The 24,194-nt window shown below is 45.2% G+C and overlaps 2 protein-coding genes across 4 annotated transcripts in view; one reads left to right on the top strand and one right to left on the bottom strand.

Annotated features, from left to right (window-relative positions):
• LOC145338088 (5-aminolevulinate synthase, erythroid-specific, mitochondrial-like) overlaps positions 1-2,376 on the top strand; it is a 29,630-nt gene extending 27,254 nt beyond the window's left edge. For all 3 annotated transcript variants that reach the window (XM_080182873.1, XM_080182872.1, XM_080182871.1), the window contains one exon: positions 650-2,376. In XM_080182873.1, coding sequence (XP_080038999.1) covers positions 650-813 — 164 coding nt within the window. In that variant the 3' untranslated portion in view covers positions 814-2,376. The remainder of the gene's footprint in view (positions 1-649) is intronic.
• Positions 2,218-23,913, bottom strand: vma22 (vacuolar ATPase assembly factor VMA22). The gene is made up of 5 exons (XM_080182874.1): positions 23,772-23,913; positions 12,250-12,353; positions 8,036-8,157; positions 7,443-7,661; positions 2,218-6,367 (listed from the first exon to the last, which is right to left on the bottom strand). The coding sequence occupies exons 1-5, from the start codon at positions 23,892-23,894 to the stop codon at positions 6,162-6,164; spliced, it is 774 nt and encodes a 257-aa protein (XP_080039000.1). The 5' UTR covers positions 23,895-23,913; the 3' UTR covers positions 2,218-6,161.
• Between the last annotated feature and the right edge of the window lie 281 nt (positions 23,914-24,194).

Raw genomic sequence — 24,194 nt, 5'->3', positions numbered from 1 at the left:
TTAAGACGCGGGTTGATAAGAGAGGGGATTAAGGGTTATGGGGAGAGGGCGGGAACGTGGAACTGAGCCACGACAGATCAGCCATGATCTTATTGAATGGCGGGGCAGGCTCAAAGGGCTAGATGGCCTACTCCTGCTCCTATTTCTTATGTTATGTTAACACTTCCCTGCTCTCTTCCTCACCTTTGTGATGATCTCAGACTGATTCAGTTAGGGCAGCACGGTGGCACAGCGGTTAGCACTGCTGCCTCTCAGCGCCAGGGACACAGGTTTGATTCCTGTTTGTGTGGAGTTTGCATGTTCTCCCCGTGTCTGTGTGGGTTTCCTCCGGGTGCTCCGGTTTCCTCCCACAGTCTGAAAGGTGTGGTTAGGTACATTGGCCATGCTAAATTCTCCCTCAGTGTACCCCAACAGCCAGAGTGTGGCGACTAGGGGATTTTCACAGTAACTTTGTCATATTGTGAATGTAAGCTGACTAATAGATAAATAAACTTTACAGATCCATGATAGAATGATTTTTCCCCCAATTTACCGTAAATAAAGTCCCCACGCACCCTCCAAATATCTGATCTTCCATTCACCATCACAGTTGGAATGAAAACAGCCCCAGTGTCTCTCACCTTTCCTCACGAGTGTCATTTATTTCCAGATTGCCTGCTTGATACTTGGAAGGAAGTGGGGCTTCCAATGCAGTCCCCGTCCTTGGCAACCTGCAGCTTCTGTCAACGACCCCTGCATTTCGAACTGATGAGCGAATGGGAGCGCTCCTACTTCGGTGAAATGGAGGGACGATACATCACCATGTGCGCCTGAATCAATGGCTGGTGGAGTTCGACAGAGTAAACTATCTGAACACAATTAAATTACAAGGAGCAGATGAGCTGAGCTATCAGCTACATATTTCACCATAATATTTATAAACCTCTATACCATAACATTGTCTGATGAATGCCATATATTCACGATAATAAATTTACCACACCTCTCACTGTAACACTCATATAGAAATATAGAAACCAGAAGTGGGAGTAGACCATTTGGCCCTTTGAGCTTGTTCCACCATTCATTTTGATCATCAAATTCAATATCCTGATTCCCCACTTCCTCCCATATCCTTTGATCCCTTTAGGCCCAAGAGCTATATCTGATTCCTTCTTGAAATCAGACAATGTTTTGGCCACAACTACATTCTGTGATAGTGAATTCCACACATTCACTTCTCTCTGGGTGAAGAAATTTTGCCTCACTTCAGTTCTAAAAGTTTACCTCTTATCCTCAAACTATATGACCCCAGTTGTGGATTCTCCCACTACTGGCAACATTCTTGCTGAATCTACCCTCACTGTGACACTGATATATCCCACACCCCTCACTGTCACAGTCTGATATATTCTGCATCCTTACAGAAATGCTGAATACATCGCTGTATCTCAGATCCTTCACTGCAACACAAAGCTTATAAAAGAGACATCAGGTCAATATATCACATGTCTTTCCCTTCCTGTGTGAGGCTGTGACTTTCCCTCAGTATGGGCTGTTGAGAAGAGTCTACACTCCAACTAACATCATTACTCTGCTCCCCAAATGCCCAGATTTTGCAATTACATTTGTACAAAAAAAAAGGCAAGAGTGTCATATTAGAGAGACAAGATATAGCCCACACCGACACAAAACACTGGATTTTGGAAGGTGAAACAAAACTGAGCTGTAAAGACTCAGAGGCAGCATTAGTGGAGGAATAAAACATGGACCTTTCAGGCCAACAGTCTCAGAACTCTGCAATCTGAAACATTACGAATGTTTATCTCTCCAGAATTGCTGCCTGATCTGCTGAATAATTCCAGCATTTACTACTTTCATAATACATGGTTTGCAGACCGTAATTAAATACATAAACTCCCTCCCCACCCCCACAATTCATCTGTTTATCCACATTTCACCCAAAGACTTCACTCAGCCACAACTCCCCATGCTCAGGAAAAACACACAAGATGACAAAATGGACCCAGGAATATCCTTGCCATTAAGGGTCACTGGATACGAACAAGAGCACAGACCATGCTGATTTTTATGCCCTTCCCAATCTCAGCTGCAACAGAGCCAATTACAACATCTCTGCCCTCCACCCTGGTTTATGAGCTAATTCAGCAAGGGCTAAAGAGATAGTCAGGGCAATGAGGCATAAAGTTCAAACCAGGCAGTCACACACAAGCAATCTAAACAAACAAGATTTATTTTCTCAGACAAACATTAGAAGTCACACATTGAAATGTAAATTGAAATGATTAAAAGCAAACAGTCAAAACAGTTCCATAATCTCTGCAATGTTACATGACAAACAAACAAAAATCCTGACAATAAAAGTTTGTACTCAAATACGAAGGTGTCCATGTCCTTAATAAAGATCACGAGCCAGGTCACCTTGAGGAGACAAGGATGCATAATGTGTAAACAATTGGGCTGGCACCAAATCAGACATCATTATTGGGATTATCTGCTTAAAAAAAGTGCAGTAAAAAGTCTGACAACTTTTTACTGTGTTTACGCCAGTCCAACGCCGGCATACCCACATCATAAAAAAAGTGCAACAGCAGTGTAGCACCTAGTGCTAACATGGGAAAGAAGAAACTGTCACACTGGGGAGCGCACACTCTAGGACAATGCCTTGCTTCATACGCAACATGCATTGCATCTGTCAGCTGGATAGTATAAAGGGAGCTTTACTCTGTATCTAACTCCATGCTATACTTGTCCTTGAAACATTTGATGTGGACAATGTAAAGGCAGTTTTACACTATCTAAGCCTGTGCTGTACTTGTCCGGGGAATGTTTGATGTAGACAGTGTAAAGGCAGATTTATTCTGAATCTAACCTTGTGTTGTACCTTTTTTGCATTCATTCTTGGGACATGGGCATTGCTGGCTGGCCAGCATTTATTGCCTATACCTAGTTGCCCTTGAAAAGGTGGTGGTGAGCCGTCTTCTTGAATTGCTGCAGTCCATGAGATGTGGGTTGACCCACAATGCCATGGGGTGAGGGGGGAGGACTTCAGGATTTTGACCCAGCGACTGCAACGGAATGGCAATATATTTCCAAGTCAGGATAGAGAGTGACTTGGAGGGGAACATGCAGATGGCGGTGTTCCCATACACTGCTGCGCTTGTCCTTCTAGATAGTAGTGGTTGTGGCTTTGGAAGGTGCCATCTATGAATCTTTGGTGAATTGCTGCAGTGCATCTTGTAGATAGTACACACTGCTGCTACTAAGTGTCACTGGTGGCGGGAGTGGATGCGGTGTCAATCAAGTGGGCTGCTTTTTCCTGGATGATATCAAGCTTCTTGAATGTTGTTGGAGCTGCACCCATCCAGGCAAACGGGGGGGTATTCTATCACACTCTTGACTTGTGCCTTGCAGATGGTGGATAGGTTATGGGGAGTCAGGAGGCAAGTCACCCACTGCAGTATTCCTAGCCTCTGACCTGCTCTTGGCAGGGTGGAGGGCAGAGATGTTGCAGTTGGCCCTGCTGCAGCTGAGATTGTGGAAGATAATAAAAATCAGCATGGTTCCTGCTCGTTTCCTATCCAGTGACCCTTATTGGCAAGGGTGTGTGTGTCCTGTGACCAGCAGGGGATTTGGCTTGGCTGCGATACTCCCCATTCGTAATGACATTCAGGAATCTAAATCCACAGGTGAAGTTACTCATCAGGCAAGATCCATGGAGAAGGTGACTAAAGCTTTGAATGCCATCTAGAAAGAGTTGCTGCCTGTGGGATTGAGGCAGTTGTAGTGGAGGGAGGTCGAGTGTGGGTGGGGTGTTCATGACAATTGAGAGGATCTGAAACAGTTTCATCACGTCTTGGGTTATTTCTAATAATACAGGAGCTCTTGGCCCGTTTTATGTGGTGAGTCCAGTTGAGTTTCTGGTCAATAGTAACTCCAAGGATGCTGACAGTGGAGGATTTAGTGATGGTAACATTATTGAATGTCAAGGGGCAAAGTGTCTCTTGTTGGTGATGGTCATTGCCTGACATGTGTGGCACAAATGTTACTAGCCACTTGTCAGCCCAAGCCTGGTTATTATCCAGATTTTGTTGCATTTGAACATGGATTGCTTCAGTGTCTAAGGAGGTGCAAATGGTGAACATTGTGCAATCAAACATCCCCACTTCTGTTTTTATGATGGAGGGAAGGTCACTGATGAAGCAGCTGAAGGTGGGGCCTAGGGCACTACTGAGGGACTATCCTGGAGCTGAGATAACTGACCCTCCACAACCATCTTCCTAAGTACTAGGTATGACTCAAACCCCTGCTACCCAGATTCCAGTTTTGCTAGGGCTCCTTGATGCCACACTTGGTTGAATGTGGCCTTGGTGTCGAGGGCTGTCACTCTCACCACCTGTAGAATTCAGTCCTTTCATCCATGTTTGAATCAAGGCTGTGATGAGGTTAGGAGCTGAGTGATCCTGACAAAACCAAACTGGGCCTCACTGAGCACGTTACAGCTGAGTAGGTGCTACTTGACAGCACTGTTGATGACCCCTTCCGTCATTTTACTGATGATCGGGAGTAGACAGAGTGGCTGTGTTGGGTTTCTCCTGCTTTTTGTCCATGTACACATTTTCCACATTGTTGAGTGGATGCCAGTATTGCAACTTTATTGGAAGAGCTTGGCTAGGGGAGCAGCAAGTCTTCAGTGCTATTGCGGGAATGTTATCAGGGCCCATTGTCTTTGCAGTATCCAGTGCTTCCAACTGTTTCTTAATCACACGAGTGAAATTGAGTTGGCTGGAGATTGGCATCCGAGATGCTGGGGATCACTGGAAGAGGCACCAGCACTTCAACCACTCAGCACTTCTGGCTGAAGATTTCTGCAAATGTTTTAGCCTTATTTTTTGCACTGATGTGCTGAGCTCCTCCATCCTTAAGGATGGGAATATCTGTGGAACTGCCTCTCCAGTGAGTTGTTTAATTGTCAATCACCGTTCATGACTGGATTGTAGTGATAGATTGTTGGTTGTAGGATCACTTAGCTCTGTCTATCATTTGCTGTTTATATTTGGCATGCAAGTAATCCAGTGTTGTAGCTTTACCAGGTTGACACCTCATTTTTAGATATGCCTGGTGCTGTTCCTGGCATGCCCACTTGCACTCTTCATTGAAACAGGGTTGATGGCAATGGTTGAATGGAGGATATGCCAGGCCATGAGACTGCAGATTATGCTGGAATACAGTTCTGCTCCTGTTGATGGCCCAAAGCACCTCATGAGTGCCCAGTCTTAAGTTGTTAGATTTGTTCAAAGTCTGAACCATTTATCTGTCCCAGGAATGGTTGAGGTGGACAGTGTAAAGGGAGCCTTGCTCTGTATCTAAGCCTATGTTGTACCTGACCTGGGAGTATTTGATGGGACAATATAAAGGGGCTCTGGAGTCACTTGAGTGACGGTCCATCTCTTATGTTGTGATTTCACACAATCCAAGAACTCATTGAACACAATTACAAATCTGAACCTCAAAAGGAGACAGGAAGCGTTTGAAACCCAAAGAACAAAGAAAATTACAGCATAGGAACAGGCCCTTCAGCTCTCCAAGCCTGCACCGACATGCTGCCCAACTGAACTAAAGCCCCCTACCCTTCCGGGGACCATATTCCTCTATTTCCAATCTATTCATGTACTTTCAAGACACCCCTTAAATGTCATTATCGTATCTGCTTCCACGGTCTCCACCAGCAGAGAGTTCCAGGCACCCAACACCGTGTCAAAAAACTTGCCTTGTACATCTCCTTTAAACCTTGCCTCTTGCACCTTAAACCTATGCCCCCTAGTAACTGATTCTTCCACCCTGGGGAAAAGTTTCTATCCACTCTGTCCATGCCCCTCAATCTTGTAGACTTCTATCAGGTCACCCCTCAGCCTTCATTGTTCCAACAAGAACAAATCAGTGAAGTTTGTACAGAAACTTAGCTCCCAGTAAAAAAAAAGTATGCAAACCGTGACACCAGGTTGGCAACGAATATCACCCATGAAGCCTCCCCATATCTTTGACTAAAGGTCCATATTAAAGTTGATGTCAATGGAATGCTCATGAAATTAAGATTTTCACAATCTAAAACTCAAATCCATAGGAGAGAGATCCACCATGATGACTGGACAGGGAATTATTCAACCATCCTCAGGAGGAGAGGAGAAGGGGATGGCTCTCTGAGATGCTGACCTCTGACTGTTATGGAGTTGGAGGAATGAAGTTCCTCTAGTCACTTGTTCTCGCTCCATAATTGTATGTTTTTGTCGGACAAGAGCCTGATATTCTTCCTTGGTGGTCAGAAGACTGTTCTGGAGAGTTGCTACCTCAGCTGCGACCTCAATAACTGGGGAAAAATAGCAAAAATGAAAGTGACTAGAACATTCATCACAGATAGTGACAGCCGTAAAAAACAAGCGAGTGATGCAGAGACAAACATGAAAACTGTGCACAATAGACATGATGTGGAGCGCAGGCGACGAACTGGCAAGTCATGGGGGTTACAGATGAATCTTGGGTTCATGTTGTAGTGTCTGTAACTTGCAACATCTCACTTACTATCTTGTCTGGAGACAATACACATCTCTTTAACCTATGCTTAATGATATCTCCGCTCACATTGTCTGCACCTTTAAGACTTGAAAAGCACGTTAGCTATAAAGACTCGCATTCTAATCAGTATTCTGTAAACTGTGCGCGCCATTATATGCCCTTCTCTGATCAGAACTGTCCACACACCTGACGAAGGAACAGCATTTCCGAAAGCTTGTGGGTTTACTTTCAACTAAACTGGTTGGACTTTAACCTGGTGTTGTGAGACTTCTTACACAATAGGTATGATAGAAAGGGCAAAAAAAAAACAACTTTGACAAAAGAAAAGCCAGTAAGTGGAAACAGCATGGAGACAAAAAGAGCAGAAATCAGAAGCCGTGAAGAAACAAACATTTAAGAGGTACAGTACCAAGAGCAAAATTATAAAATATATCTTAGAATTTGGATTTCGTCTCCTCTCTCAGACTCTCGCTTTTCTGCCTCTCCCTCCTGCCCTTCTATGACCCTCCCTCAGATACACGAACAATATTCCATTCCCTCCTTTCCCTTCATCCATCTCTCTCCCTCTCATGCCTTCACCCCAATCTCACACTTGCCTCCACTCCTCCTCCCCCACGTGCTCGCCCCTGTCCCCACCCCCACACATACCTGGTCTCCTCTGTCTCTTACTTGCCCTTCTTGCGCGCCCCCACCCCAGTCCATGTCTCTCTCACGTGCACTTGCCCCCACCCCAGTCCATCGCAAACACCACGCACACGCCCCCCTCAACACACACTCCTTCACTTCTCTCTTGCATCTTTGCAGTTTCATTTCCTTGCACTTTCCCCACTGAAGCTGTCTCCTTAGGATTAGGACCATGGATTCTGTACCTTCTTTGAATGAAGCCTGAGCAATCTTCAAACTCTGTGGCACTAAAACACCAAACCACCTGATTGGGTCCTGACAGGGTCGACGTCCATCCTTCTGCTCCACAAGGGTCTCCTCCTCACCAGTGCTTTCTTTCAAAGTCTGTGACCTGCTGGCCACCTCATCTTCAGAGGACAGCTTTTGCTCCTCGTCTTCCTTCCACTTGGATTTTCTCCTCCTCACTACAGGGATAAAGAGGCCAAAATGTAAATTCACGCAGCAAATCCACATTACACCCTTCCCTCCCCACGCTGCGAATGTTTGATTTAGAAAGAGGCAAAAAGTGAGAGTTAAACCCCTCGTCTCCCTTGCTGCTTCTGCCATCAGAGACTGTTAATCTCATGTTTCCATCCTTTGGGTGCAAGTGCAGCCTGAGTTTCAGCAGGATGTGAAAACATTTCCCCATCGAATATCTCTAGCCCAAGAGATATCCTGACCCTTTGCACCATGCTGCCTCCCAGCAAATGGGAGTTATGGAGGTGAAGAGACACTGCTTGAAAATAACACTTGGCATTATCTATTGATGGTTTGCTGTCTCACTGAGTTAAATACTCACCCTGCTCTCTGGCACCAATCTCCACTATCTCCTTCTGTTCCTCCTGGAGAGCTCCTGTCCTTTTCACTTCACCACAGTCCACTCTCTCTACTTGGAAGCCACAGCGACCACCTTCCTGCAGACTGTAACAAATACATTAGCTGAGGTGCAAACTCGGATAGCACCACATATTTCAAGCATATAATGACACCATCCCACTGTCCCAGACCTCCCCATCATCCTGCCCTGCATCTCCTAGGCCCAATTTCAAACTCTGCAGATCTCACAAAACCTTGACACACAGTAGCAGTCGCAGCCAGGCAGACAGAGACTGGTGAAATGGACAGGTCCATAGCCATGAGACCGCCAACAGGGAGAAATCTGAAGTCATGTATTTCAGTTAAAAGGATAAAGAAAACAAATAAAATCTGCATGAGCATTATTCTAAGCATTACAGCAGCATGGCGGATAAGGGGAAACCAATGGAGGTAGTGCATTTGGACCTCCAAAAGGCATTCGATAGTGGCATACAAGTCCTCTTCTTCTTCTTTGGCAGTTGCTTAGGGTGGAGGATGATTTGTTTCCACTCCAGGGAGGTGGGTTCTGCAGTGATGGAATAGTTTAACCATGGAACCCCAGACTCTGCCAGGCAGGTGGTGTTTGAGGTGGTGGGACACACTGGTTTCTGTGCTCTCTTTACACCATTTATGCTTGTCCTCCACGTGTTCTACCTGGAGACTGTCACTGTCACAGAGGTTTCTTCTCAGTGTGTGTTCTGAGGCAATGCAATTCCCACTTTGGGGATTTTCAGAGCGTTTCTGTGGCCCTCCCAGTGACCACGTGCCAATGCAGAGCTCAGAGTACAGCACTTGTTTTGGGAGTCTGGTGTTGGGCATTCGGACAAAGGGGCCCGCCCATCGCAGCTGGTCACCCATGACGAGTGTCTGAATGCTGGGGATAGCAACCCGAGTTTGGGCTTCAAACACTCTGCTCCTCAGATGTCTAAAGACTGCACTGATGTCTGCTTGTGCTGAGAGGAGGCTTCCAAGGTATGGAAAATGATCCCTATTGTCAAGGGGCTCATCCTGGATCCTGATACTTGATATGGGGGGGGGGTGCCGGTTCAGTTGTGCGCGGCAGCAGGACCGGACTGGCACGGAACCTTTGTTTTCCGGTTCTTTAGTCTGAGTCCCATTCTCTCCTATGCCTCAGTGAGGGCACCAACGATGGTTTATAGCTCAGCCTCAACAGGTGTCGTCTACATATTGCAACTAGATGACAGAAGTTGAGGTGGTTTTGGTTCTGGCTTGAGGTATCAGACAGTATTGAACAATTTCCCATTTATCCAGTAGGCTAGCCTCACTCCAGCAGGGAAACTCCAGGGTCACGGGCTGAAATGTTGCTGCGAGGAAGATGGAGAAGACTGTTGGTGCGATGAAGCAGTCCTGTTTGACCCCAGTTTGCACATGTATTGTGTCTGTGATAGCTCTGTTAGTGAGGATCACAGCTTGCATGTCATTGCAGAGCAGGCAGATAATGCTAACAAAATTTCCACAATCCCTCATGGTTGAGAGTCAAAGGCCTTTGTGAGATCAAAGAAGGTGGTTAAGAGGCATTGAATGCAACAGCAGGAAGGTTATGATGAAGCTGCATAAAACACTGATCGAATGGACAGAACAGCAGCAAATGGAATTTACCCTCTGAAAAGTATGAGGCAATGCATTCTGGGTGAAGTAACAAAGCAAGTGAATACACAATGAAGTATAGTGTACCAGAGGGATCTTAGCGTGAATGTCCATAGATCCCTGAAAGCAGAACAGGTAGATAAGGTGGTTAAGGAGGCATTGAATGCAACAGCAACAAGGTTATAATGGAGCTGCATTAAATACTGGTTAGGCCACATCTGGAATATTGTGTGCTGTTCTGGTCAGCACACTATAGGATGCGAGTGGACTAGAAATGGTGAAGAGGAGATTCAATAGGACATTGCCCGGGTTGAAGCATTTCAACTATGAAAAGAGACTGGTAGGCAATGGTTGTTTTCTTTAGAACAGAGAAGGGGAGACCTGATTGAGGTTTACAAAACTAAGAGGGACATAGATAGGGGGGATAGGAAGGAAACTTTTGGGCAGCACAGTGGTTATCAAGGATCTGGGTTCAGTTCCAGCTTTGGGTGACTATCTGTGTGGAGTTTGCATGTTCTCTATGTCTGCACGAGTTTCCTCTTGGTGCACCGGTTTCCTCCCACAGTCCAAAGATGTGCAGGTTAGGTAGATTGGGCAAGATAAATTGTCCCCAAGTGTCAGTGCAATTAGCAGGGTAAATGTGTAGTTATGGGGAGGGGGCCTGGGTGGAATTGTTGTCGGTGCAGGCTCGATGGGCCAAATGGCCTCCTTCTACAGTGTAGGGATTCAATGATTTTTCTCTTAATAGAAGGGTTATTAACCAGGGGGCATAGATTAAAGGTAAGGGGCATGCAATTTAGAGGAGATTCTTCATCCAGAGGGTGACAGGAATGTGAAACTTTGCCCAAAAAAGGTGGTAGAGGCTGAAACTCTCAACATTTAAGAAGCATTTAGATGAGCACTTGAAACACCATGGCATTCAAGACCACAGACCAAGTGCTGGAAAATGCCATTAAAATAGATAGGTGCTTGAGAGCTGACCCAGACATGAAGGATCAAAGAGCCTCTTTTCCTGCTGTAAATCTCAATGACTCGTGCCACTACTGTTTCTTAGCTCCAACCAAACAGCTGGACTTGCCTGTGTGCAAACTCCACACAGGCAAGTCACCCAAAGCCGGAATTGAACCTGGGTCCCTGGCGTTGGGAGTCAGCAGTCGTAACCACCACCATCATGCTACCCATAGTCACATGGAAATATAATGTGGTGGCAAGAATGGTTAACTCAAGGACAGACATCAATGGTTGTTGAATATTCTTGGATACAAGCTGGTCAGGAAAGATAGAGAGGGGGAAAAATGAGGAGGGGCTGACAGCGTTGATTCAGTGTAACGTTGCAGTGCTGAAGAGAGGACTTTCCTGATGTGGGTTTCCCCCATAGTCTAAAGATACGCAGGTTAGGTGGACTGGCCATGCTAAATTGCTCCTTAGCATCAGGGGGATTAATGGGGTACGTACATGGGGTTACAGAGATACGGCCTAGTTGGGATTGTTGTTGGTGCAGGCTCGATGGGCTGAATGGCCTCCTTCAGTACTGTAGGGATTCTACGACTATCTGCGGCTCAGCAGCCTCACTCATCACACTTCATTTTCACGTCCAGGTACAATAAACTGAATTTAGATTTTATTAACTTCCCTTGTACACTGATCCCATCAAATGGCTTATTATTTATTTCCTATTCTACTGCAGTGTCTCCCAATTCTCTCTCTACCTTTTAATTTTCTATTTATTACCACCTCCCCGAACTTAGATCGCTGTAACATGGCTGAAATCCTTACTCTCAAACTAGCAAACTCTCTGGGAAGACAGATCCTGGCTCTGTTCAGCTGCAACATGCCCAGATTCTCATGTCTCATCCTTCCCAAAATCAGTCCCAATATCCCACGGTTCGAAAGGTCGCCGTCTTGTACCAGTTCTCCAGTTACTCATTCATCTGCTCTGTCCTATTTCTGGACTCACTCGCATGCTTTTTTATAAAAAAAAGAAGTGATTAATCTGGAGGTTACTACCTTTGACATCCTGCATCTTGGTTTCTTGTCTAACTCGCTAAAATCTGCCTCTGACATTGCACATAGTGCTACGCACTATTCACGACTACTGCCTATTCACTATTTCTCCTTTCTTGCACTCAGGAGCCAGTGACATTCTGGACGTTTAAAAACAGAAAATGCTGGAAACACTAAGGCAGCACCACAACTGACAAAAAGGACACGGTTAGATATGTAAACTTCATTCCTTTCCTCTTAAATGCTGCCAGATCTGCTGAGTATTTCCAGCATTTTCTGTTTCTATTTCAGGTTTCCAGCACATGCATGATTCTGCTTTTGGATCAGTGACATCCTTGATTCTGCACCTCCCCACACCCCTCCAGAACAGCAACATCCCAGCACCTGCTGCCCCCCGCTCAGGGCAACGCCCCAGCTAGGGCCCAGCCCATCCAGAATTCACCGGAGGGATAACAGGCCATCCAAATTTAAGCCTACAACTGCATTTCACCTGACTATTGCCTTCACCTTTGAATTCCAGTCTTCCTCCTGTACTCTGGTACCTACCTCACATCAACTTGAGCCAAAGGTACCATCTCCGGTCCATATTGGAGTGACGAAACCCACTTGTTTCCCATGGAATAACGAGCCTTGGAGAGTGAGAACCAGCCCTAGGGTAGAGGGACACTGGGTTAGAAGGCAAAATGGACCACCAAGAGTCAGCTCACTCCCAGTCCCAAGAGGACATAAGGGAAGAAACAATAGTGCACCCAAACGTACAATCTAAACTCACAAGTTTAATGGCTCAATGGGCGAAGACACCTCAGTGTGGTGCTGACACACAAGCTGGTCTGTGTTGAGTGAATGAACCACATTCAATGCCCTAGAGCTTCAGGGCTAAAGGAAATAAGCTGCAGCCTCCATCCAAGAGCGTGGTCAAAGTGACACGAGCAGAGATTGTAAAAAAAAGTACACAGCAAAGTCAATGAGCTTACCCGAGGTCTGTCCCAACAGACGCTGATCCCCTTTTCACATCCCAAACTAGCAAAGGAGCATGGAAAATTGCAGCACAGGAGACCGAATGCATCCGAGATGCTGCCTTCTAATCCCGTTACTCAGTCTCCTTTTAATAATTGAGAAACTAAAAAAGCATTTATATAATGCCATGCACGACCATCTGACTTCCCATAAAGTAACAGTAAATTCCTGCACTGTGACACCTATTATGCATACTGCCAATTTCAAACAACAATGTGATCATGACCTTATAATCTGCTTTCTTGACGTTAATGGAGACAAATATTGGCCTCAGGACACTGGGGATAACGCCCCTATTCTTCAAAAGACATCTACCATCGTGAAGTGTTACGAATAGCACAAATCAATCCCAGCCTCCCAGATTGCCTGGATCCACTAGTTCGCCTATCGCCGCAACAGTCCACAGCAGACGCCATCTCCCTGGACCTGCACTCAATCCTGGAACACCTAGATAATAAGGACATCCTGTTGGACCCCTATTTATTGACTACAGCTCAACCTTTAACACCATTATTTCTAGGAAACGCATCTCCAAACTCCATGTCCTGGGCCGCAGCTACTCCTTCTGCAACTGGATCCTGAACTTCCTAACCCACAGACCATAATCAGTAAGAACAGGCAACAACAACACCACCACCATGATCATCCTCAACGCCGGTGTCCCACAAGATGTGTACTCAGCTCCCTACTATACTCCTTATACGCCTATGACTACGTGGCCAAATTCCCCTCCAACTCAATTTTCAAGTTTGCTGACAATACAACATAGCAGGTCAGATCTCAGTGGCAACACATGATACAGGAATGAAATAGAGAATCTCATGAACTGGTGCAACAACAATAATCTCTCCCTCAATGACAGCCAAATGAAGATGATCGTCATCGACCTCAGGAAACGTAGAGGGGAACATGCCCCTGTCTACATTAATGGGGAGTAGAAATGTAGAAGGGCTTCAAGTTTTTAGGTGTCCAGATCACCAACAACCTGTCCTGGTCCCCCCATGCTGACACTATAGTTAAAGCCCACTAACGCCTCTACTTTCTCAAAAGACTAAGGAAATTTGGCTACGACTCTCACCAATTTTCACAGATGCACCACAAAAAGCATTCTTTCTAGTTGTATCAGAGTTTGGTACGGCTCCTACTCTGCCAAAGACTGTAAGAAACTACAAAGGATCATGAATGTTGCCCAGTCCATCACACAAACCTGCCTCCCATCCACTGACTCTATCTACACTTCCTGCTAGCTTTCGGAGCGCTAGTCCTTCATCAAGTGAGTGGGATTTTAGTTCACAAACAGGGCATATAAAGACACAAGACACAAACTCAATTCACAAAATAATGGTTGGAGTTCGAGTCTTTATAGGTAAAGAAGTCTTAAAATGTTCAGACAATGTGAGCAGAGAGAGGGTTAAGCACAGGTTAAAAAAAAACGTGTATTGTCTCCAGCCAGGACAGTTAGTGAGATTTTGCAAGCTCAGGCCATTCATGGGGGTTACAGATAGTTTGACATGAACCTAACATCCCGGTTGAGGCCATCGTCATGTGCAGAACTTGGCTATCAGCCTCTGCTCAGTGACTCTGTGCTGTTGTGTGTCACGAAAGCCACCTTGGAGAAAGCTTATCCACCTGCTGGGCTTTAACCTGGTGTTGTGAGACTTCTTACTGTGTTTACCCCAGTCCAATGCCGGCATTTCCACATCATTATACTTCCTGCCACCTTGGAAAAGCTGCCAGCATAATTAAGGATCCCCCGCACCCTGGACATACTCTCTTCCACCTTCTTCCGTTGGGAAAAAGATACAAAAGTCTGAGGTCACATACTAACCGACTCAAGAACAGCTTTTTCTCTGCTGCTGTCAGACTTTTGATTGGACCTAACCTGCATCAAGTTGATTTTTCTCTGCACCCTAGCAATTACTGCAACACTACATTCAACACACTCTCCTTTCCTTCTCGACGAATGGTATGCTTTCTCTGTATAACATGTAAGGAACATTACTTTTTAATACATGTGACGATAACTCAAATCAAAAGATCAGTATTTCATTATTTGACTGTACGTGTAGCTTTACAATACAACCTTAAGCAAAATAATGTTAAACAATTACAATGTGCCCATTACAACGTACATAAAAGCTGTAGTCAGTTCTGTAGGGCTCTTTTGTGATGAAAAAACATCAAAACATTATATCCTACAAATAGAAATGCTGTAAATTCTGAAATTTCAATATTATAAAGGAAATAAATAGAAGAACTATGCCAATTCTTTCTACTTTCTCTCATATGCCTCTTTCCTCTGTGAACCTTCTCCCCACTAACTCAGTGCCCCCACCCCAAGCTCTACCCCTCTTCCCCACTCACAAGATGAGTTACTTGCTGTAGAATTCCTAGTCTCTGACCTGCTCTGGTAGCCAAAGAATTTATACATCTGGTCCAGTTCAGTTTCTAGTCAATGATGTTGATATTGGGGGATTCAGTGATGGTAATGCCATTGAATGTCAAAGAGCAATGTTTACATTTCCTCTTATTGGTGATCATCATTGCCTGGCAGTCTGGGGTGCATAAGAACATAGGAAACGAGTAGGCCATTTAGCCTGTTGAGCCCATTTAATCACAGCTGATCAGAACTTTTAATGCTTTTTACGCACACTATTCCTGTAACCCTTTAACATTATTGTTAATCAGAAATATATCAATCTCTAAACATACTCAATGATTGAGATCCCTTCACCCTCTGGACTAGAGAATTCCAAAAATCCACAACCCTCAAAGAATTTCTCTTCATCTTAGTCCTAGGTTGCTTTCCCCTTATTTTGAAATTGTGCTCCCTATTTTGGGCTCTAGAACAAGAGAAACATCTCATCTGCATCATCCGATAACGGTCCAAGTGTCCCTTTATCATGATTCTAGCGTATTCCCTGATGTAGCGCCAACAGATTTGTAGTTCCCTGTTTTCACTCTCCCTCCCTTCTTAAATGGTGACATTTGCTACCTTCCAATCTTTAGGAACCATTTCAAAATTTTGGAAGTTGACCACCAATGCAGCCATGGTCTCCACCATTTCTGACTGCACACAATGGTGTTCGGCAGTGATCAGTGCTGGGATCCCTGTTTTATATGAATAAAAAATTGATCTGGAGGGGAATGTAGCATTCTGTTTACAATGTTTGCAGATGACAAAGATTGGGGGAAACTGTAGATAGTGAGGAGGATTGCCAAGGGATACAGCAGGATATAGTTAAGCTGGAGATTTGTGGAGAAATGGCAGATGGAATTTAATCCAAACAAACGTGATGCATCTTGGAAGGTCTAATGCAGGGGGGTGGGAAGCATAAATGGCAGATCCCTTCAAAGCACAAACACACCGATGATCTAGGAGTATAGGTCCACATTTCTCTGAAAGAGGCCACACAAGTGGATAAAGGGGTCGAAGTGGCGAATGGCATACTTCCCATCAGTTGGGGCATGGAGTATAGAAATTGGCAAATCATGTTGCAGCTGTATAGAACCTTAGTTATGCCACATTTGAAATATTGCATCAGTTCTGTCAGCACGCTACCGGAAGGATGTGGAGCCTTTGGAGAAGATATTGAAAAAGTTTCAGGATGTTGCCTGGTTTGGAGGGTATTAGCTATGAGGAGAGACTGGACAAACTTTGTTTTCACTTGAAATTTGGAGATTGAGGGACAATCTGATAGATGTTCACAAAATTATGAGAAGCATGGACAGTCAGGAGTCTTTTCCCCAGAGTAGAAATGTTAATTGCTATGGAACATAGGTTTAAGGTAAAAGGGAGAAAATTTAAAGGAGTGTGAGGGGCACTTTTTTTTAAAAACAGGGTGGTAAGTGCCTGGACTGTACAGCCCCAGGCGATGATAGCAGGAGATACAATAGCAATGTTTAAGAGAAACCTTGACAGATGCATAAATAGGCAGGGAAGAGAGGGATACAGATCATGCAGAAGCAAAAGATCTTAGTTTAGAAAGGTGTTATGTCAGGTACTTGATGGTCAAAGGGCCTGTTCTTGTGCTTCACTGTTCTTCATTTTTCTTTGATCTATAGCAACTTCTATCATCAGATCTTGGGGACTTATCAACTTTCAGTCCCATTAATTTCTCCAACAAAACCTTCTTATACTAATTTTCCTCACATCAACATTGAGTCCTTTGGGAAATTTCCTGCATCCTTAACGAACATAGACATTAATCAATCATTTAGCTTTTCCGCCATTTCTCTATTCCCCATTATGAATTCTCCTGACTCTGCCTGTAATGGACCTACAATGGTTTTTGCTAAACACTTCCTTCTTATATTCATTTTTAATGATTTTGCCCGGTTGCATTCATATTCTATTCTCCCTTTATCAGCTTGTTGACCTTCCTTTACTGCATTCTAAAAACCTTCTAATATTCAGATTTATTATTTCTGGCAACCTTATAAGCCTTTTCTTTTAATCTTATACAATTCTTAACTTTCTTTTGCAACCAAGGTTGACTGGCTTTTTGCACCCTGAAGGAACATCTAGGTACTGTAAGCTATGTAATGGTTTTTTGAAGATTATCCAGTGCCTACGCATAGTCATACCTTTTAATGCAATTTCCCAATCTACTTCAGCCAATTTGTCCCTCATGTTTTCACAACTTCCTTTATTCAACTTTAACATCTTGTATTCAGTTTGAACTTCCTCACTATGTAAAATTCCATCATATTGTGGTCACTCATCCCAAAATTAATTTTACAACTACATTATGAATTAGCCCTTTTTTATGTAATACTAGATCTAGAATAGTCTGTTCTTTAGTTGGCTCAACATTCTATCCCGGAAACCCATCCCTAACACACTCCAAAAACTTGTCTTCCTCAGCATTACTGTTCATTTGATTTAGCCAGTCTATGTGAAGATTGAAGTCACCCACGATCATGGTCTTGGCCATGTTACATGCTGCTTTCGTCTCCAGATCAATATTATGCCCCATATTATCACTGTTAGGTGATCTAAAAACAAATCCAACCAATGTCTGCTGCCCTTTGCTGTTTCTTAGCTCTATACAAACAGATTCCACACATTGTTTTTCTGATCTGAGATTCCTCCTTACTACTACACTGATCTCATCCCTTATCAGCACAAGTCCACCTCCTTTCCTTCCTTGTCTATCCTTCCTAAATGTTAAAGGTGTTCGAATATTCAGTCCCCTAACTTGGTCACTATATAGCCACGTTTCCTAATAGCAATTACATCATACCCATTTTACACTATTTGTACCTTCAGATCATCTATGTTATGAACGCACACTTAGGTGGCGTGTCCTTAACTTTGTCTTTGCGACATCTTTCCACATTTGATGCAAACTCTATGCTTTTCTTTGTTTCTCCTGCATTCTGGTCTCACTACCACTTCCTGTTATGACCTACTGTACAATTTGGGCCAGCCTTAAGGTTCCCAACCTTCATCAAGTTGCTTTAAACCACACCAACAGCACTAGCAAATCTCTCTGCAAGTATATCAGTGCTAGTCCTGTTTCACTGATCCAGCTTATACAGGTTCCACCTAACTGAGAATCTGTCCCAGTGCCTCAAATCTAAAGCCCTCCCTCCTACACCACGTCCTCCAGCCACATATTTAATTAACAAATCCCCCTATGCCTATGCTCACTAGCACATGGAACCAGGAATATTCCAGAGATAACTGTGCGTGAGGTCCTGCTTTTTAATTTCCTTCCTTTTGCCCTAAAATCTGCTTCCAGGACCTCAACCCTCTTCCTGCCAAGGTGGGCCACGACTTCTGGCTGCTCCCTCTCCCTCCCCTCCGTGGTATCCCCTGGCACCAGGGAGGCAACACACCATCCTGGAGTCACGTTTACTGCCACAGAAATGCCTGTCTGACCCCAGTCACTTGGGAACTCCTCATCCTCCATTCTTTTTCCCCTTCTGTACAGCTAAGCCACCCATGATGCCACAGGCTTGGCTCTGGCTGCACTCCCAAGAAGTCACCCTCATCAGCTTTCTAAAAGCAAAACTGATCAGCAAGCAGTATGGACTCAAGGGACTGCTGCACTGCCTGTCTGGCAGTCACCCATTTGCTCTCTAGCTGTACACTTCTAACCTGAATGTGCTATGCACATAGCCCTCAGCCTCACACATTAATGATGCCAACCGCTAAAACCCGGAGCTCAAGCTTGTGCAGCTGGGGACACTTTCTTCCTACAGATGTTTGTCTGAGACATATATGTCTGTGACTTCACACATATCACAGGATGCACACTCCATTTGGCCAAACTGACCTGCCATTTCTTAGCTTTAACTATTTATTACACTTAGCACGAGTACAATGAGTAGTAAAAATTACTCATATTAAATTTAGGATAAGTGTAGTAAAGTTATCTTACTTTGCTTACTTTATCTCAATTTGACTTAATTTAAAGTTTTAAAGTTTATTAGTCATAAGTAAGGCTGTGTCATAAGTAACACTGCAATGAAGTTACTGTGAAATTCCCCTAGTTGCCACACTCTGGTGCCTGTTTGGGGCAATGCACTTAACCAGCATGTCTTTCATACTGTGGGAGGAAACCACAGCACCCAGAGAAAACCCATGCAGACACGGGGAGAATGTGCAAATTCCACACAGTGACCTAAGCCAGGAATCAAACCCAGGCACCTGGCACTGTGAAGCAGCAGTGCTAACCACTGTGCTACTGTGGCACCCAGATTACTTCCCTACTGGAAGTGATCAGTACTGAAATCCAAGCTCCCTGACTCCTCTCTTTCTGATGTTCGTTAGAGTTTAGAAGAATGAGGGGAGATCTCATTGAGACACAAGATGATGAATGGGATGGATAGGATAGAGGTGGAGAGGCTCTTCCCGCTCAGAAAGGACTGCAGGACTAGAAGGCACAGCCTCAAGCTAAAGGGGGGGCAGTTTAGAACGGAGTTGAGGAGGAACTTCTTCACTCAAAGGGTGCTGAAACTCTGGAATTCTCTGCCCGTTGAAGTGGTGAAGGCTGCCTCGCTAAATATATTTAAGACGCGGGTTGATAGGCTTTTGATAGGCAAGGGGATTAAGGGTTATGGGGAGAGGGCGGGAAAGTGGAACTGAGCCACGACAGATCAGCCATGATCTTATTGAATGGCGGGGCAGGCTCAAGGGGCTAGATGGCCTACTCCTGCTCCTATTTCTTATGTTCTTATCTCCCCAGCTCCATTCTCTTTACTAATCATCAGCCCAAGACTTGATATTGTTCAGGTTTTGTTGCATTTAGACATTGACTGCTTCAGTTTTCGAGTCGTCGTGAATGGTCAGCCAGTAAACACCTCCACTTCTGATCTTATAAAAGGAAGGCCGTTGATGAAGCAGCCGAAGATAGTTGTGCCTAAGACACCCCGCTGAGGACCACTGATGTTCTGGAGTTGAGGTGTTTGACCTCCAACCACCACCAGCACTTTCCTTCAGTACAACCAGTGGAAATTTTCTCCCATGACTCCAGTTCTGCTAGGGCTCCTTGATGCCACACTCAAGTCAAATGCAGCCTTCATGACAAGGACAGTCATGCTCACCTATCTTTCGGAGTTCAGCCCTTTTGTCCATGTTTGAACCAAGGCTGCAATGGGGTCAGAAGCTGGCAGAGCTCTAAGCATCCATGAGCAGGATACTGCTGAGTAAAAGCCAATTGATAGTGCTATGATCACTTTACTGTTAATCAAGAGTTGGGTGACAGCCCCTTGTACTGTAACTGAAACAAAACCTCAACAAAAACTTGACAAATGAAACCAAAATATAATTCCCAGATGATGATGCACTACTGGTCGCAGAATGACTCAAGCATGCCAGTTGTCACCGCGAGATCCTTCTCCAAGTCTGCCCAGCTGCGAATGTAGCAGCCATACAGGGGCAGTCTGTCGGATAACAGAGCAGGCTTGCGAGGAGATCTTCTTCCCTCCTCACTCACTTTCTACACCGGGTGATGAACATTAGGAGCATGGAGTTGCAGTGCAACCAAAGGTTGAGGCACAGCCCCTTCAAGTAGATTTAAAAAAGGGGCTGTGAAATGCAGCTTTGGAGTCTGTGAATCATCTTAATCTATGATTGCGTGGCACTGCTGTGTGCAACACTTCCCACACCACAGGACTCCCACGTAGACCATCCACCACTCAAAACCTCCCCCAAAGCCAGGCAATAGTTTGTCCAGCTTTTGTGTACAGGACCAATTAGGTTTCGTGAGCCATGTGACGTGAAACGTGCTAAAGCTGAATGAAGCCCCTACATGAGATGTGCACATCAACCCTCCTATTTCTGCAACATTAAAGTGGAACAATCCTGAATGAGGCAACTTAAATCAGAGACTTCCCACATTGTCATGAAATCTTGAACTCCAGCTAAAGGGCAGACGGGACCCCAGTTTAATGGCTCATCTGAAAAACTGCACCATGAACAATACAGTATTTCACAAGTACCACACTGGAATCTGAAAGAGGAAGCAACCCTGAGCTCAGGGCTGTTGGCTATTTCTCCACCTCACTCCCAATCTGAGCACTAAGCTACCAGTCCTTGCTGAGTCAGAGTTTTACAGCACAGAAATAAGTCATTCAGCTATCGTGCAAAATGGCTGCTGGCCACCAAGCCCCTATTGAATCTAATCCCATTTTCCAGCACTTTGTCTGTAACCTCACATGCCAAGGCATTTGAAGAGCTCCTTTAAATGCATCCACTCTCTGGCTGAAATCCCCACTAAATCTCCTGTCCCTTACCTGAAATCTTCCCCTGGTTATTGACCCATCGACTAAAAGGAAACATTTCATCCTATCTACATCCAGCATAATTTTGTACACCTTAATCAGGCACCTCCTTAACCTTCTCTAAGGAAAACAACCCCAGCCTAACCAGACTCTCTTCATACCTGAAACGCTCCACCTCAAACAACATCCTGGTGAATCTCCTCTGCACCCGTTCCACTGCAATCACATCCTTTCTATAATGTAGCAACAGAACTGCAGACAGTATTCTAGCTGCACCCTAACGATCACATCTTACAAATTTGACTGAATTTTTTGAGACGTGGAGAGGAGGGCAGTGCAGTTGATGTACCTACATGGACTTCAGTCAGGCTTTTGACACGGTCCTACATGGGAGGCTGATGAAGGAGTTCAGAGCCCATAGGAGCCAAGGCAATTTGGCAAACTGGATTTAAAACTGGCTTAACGGCAGAGGGCGCTGGATGAAGGTTGATTTTGTGACTATAAACCTGTGTCCAATGATGTTTGGCACGGATCTGTACTGTGTCCCTTGTTGTTAGTAGTATACATAATGATCTAGATGTGAATGTAGGAGTTACGATAAACAAGTTTACAGATGACACAAAAATCAGTGGTGTGGTAAATAGTGAAGTGGCAAGCCTCAGACGACAGGACAATATAGACAGGTCGGTTAGAAGCAGAAAACAGTGGAATTGGAACCTGAAAAGCGCGAGGCCTTGCATTTTGAGATGACTAACAAGGCAACGGAATACACAATGAATGGTAGAGCATCAAGGATTACAGGGAACTGGAGGGTGGGGATACATGTTTACAGATTCCTGAAGGAGGCAGGACAGGTAGATAACGTGGTTAAGCAGGCACATAGGATACCTGCATTCAATGCCTCAGCTAATAAATGTAAGAGCAGGAAGATTATGATGAAGCTGTATAAAAAGGCTGGTTAGGCCACAGCTAGAGTACCATGCGCAGTTCCGGTCACCACATTATAGTAAGAACGTGATTGCACTAGAAAAATCCGAGAGACTTTAGACACATGAATGTGTCTACGAACAGAAGGATGAAAATCGTGCATCGGCACACGCTTGTTGGGCCAAAGGGTCTATTCTAGGATGTTCCCTGGATTGGAGCTTTTCAGCTATGAAGAGAGGCTGGTCAGGCGAGAGTTGTTTTCCTTAGAGCAGAGAAGGACAAGAAGGGACCGAATTGAAATGTATAAAATTATGAGGGCCACAGGTAAGAAAATTTTCTCCTTAATTCAGAATCCCTACAATGCAGAAAGAGGCCATTTCGTCCATTGAGACTGCACCGACCACAATCCCACCCAGGCCCTATTCCCATAACTCCACATATTTACCCTGCTAATCCCCCTGATACTAGGGTCAATTTAGCATGGCCAATCCACCTAACCCACACATCTTTGGACCATAGTTGGAAACCAGAGCACCTGGAGAAAACCCATACAAACAATGGGAGAATGTGCAGACTTCACACAAGACAATGACCTGAGGCCAGAACTGAACCTGGGTCCCTGGCACTATGAGGCAGTAGTGCTAACCATTGTGCCATCTCCTTAGTAGAGAGGTCAATAACAGGGAAGGGGGGGGGGTGGGGAGCACAGATTTAAGACAAGATAAAGGGAAATTTGAAGAAAAACTTTTTCACCCAGAGAACAGTTGGAATCTGGAACTCACTGCCCAAAAGGGTGGTAGAGGCAGGAACTCTCACACAACATTTTAGAAGTACATGGATGAGCACTTGAAATATGACAGCATACAAGGGTACAGCCCAAGTGCTGGAAAATAGGATTAGAATAGATAGACAGAGTAAGAAGTCACCCAACAGCAGGTTAAAGTCCAACAAGTTTATGTGGTAGCACAAGCTTTCAGAACACTGCCCCTTCATCAGGTGAATCAACCTCCCATGAGACTCACCAACAGCATTCCAAAGTTGGTGTTACCAAATAAGCCTGTTGGACTTTAATCTATTCTGAGACCTCTTACCTGAACAGGTGCCTGATGACCAACACATAGATGAGGGCCGAAGGGCCTCTTTTTGTGCTAGAAAACGCTGTGGGCAGGATTTTACGACCCCGTTCGAACGCAAACCCCGCCAGGGGTGCGGGGACATTTCCATTGCCCGCGCCTCGCCCACGCCAATTGTGTGGCGGGCGGTAGAATTCCGCAGGCGGCTCGATGCCCTCTGGTTCTCTCCAGCTGACTGCCCCAGGCCGCGTCTTTCCAGAACTTACTCTGCTCATTCCAAAGCCCCTCCCTCAGGCCGGGGCCCATCCGCCGCCTCACCTGCTCCATCAGCGCCTCCAGCCGCTGCCGCTTCTCGCTCAGACTCTCCATTTCCTGCAAATAGCGCAACAGCTGCTCCTCCAACCGCTCACACAGTGACTCCAGCATACTGTCCGACTCCATCGCGACGGTTCCTCACCGACTAACTGCCCCCTCTGACTTACAGCTCGGTCACCCAATCAGAGACACAGATGCTGACTGACAGTTCCAGCAACCAACCCAAACACAGTGTCATCCGGCTCGGCCAATCAGAAGCCCAGCCCCGCATTTAACTCCCGCCCACACCCGGCCCTCTAACTGACAGCTCAGTGAACCAATCAGGAGCCAGGCTCTTCATCCCGTCCTGACTGAAAGTTCGATGGACCAATCAGAACCTCAACAGCCCCTCAACTCGCCCACAGCGAACCCCTTGACTGACGGCTC

This window comes from Carcharhinus amblyrhynchos, unplaced genomic scaffold (assembly GCF_965287045.1).
Source record: "Carcharhinus amblyrhynchos unplaced genomic scaffold, sCarAmb.v2.hapA scaffold_92, whole genome shotgun sequence".
NCBI classification, from domain to species: domain Eukaryota; kingdom Metazoa; phylum Chordata; class Chondrichthyes; order Carcharhiniformes; family Carcharhinidae; genus Carcharhinus; species Carcharhinus amblyrhynchos.
The sequence above is the reverse complement of the archived record's forward strand: the minus strand, read 5'-3'. Positions and strand labels throughout refer to the sequence as shown.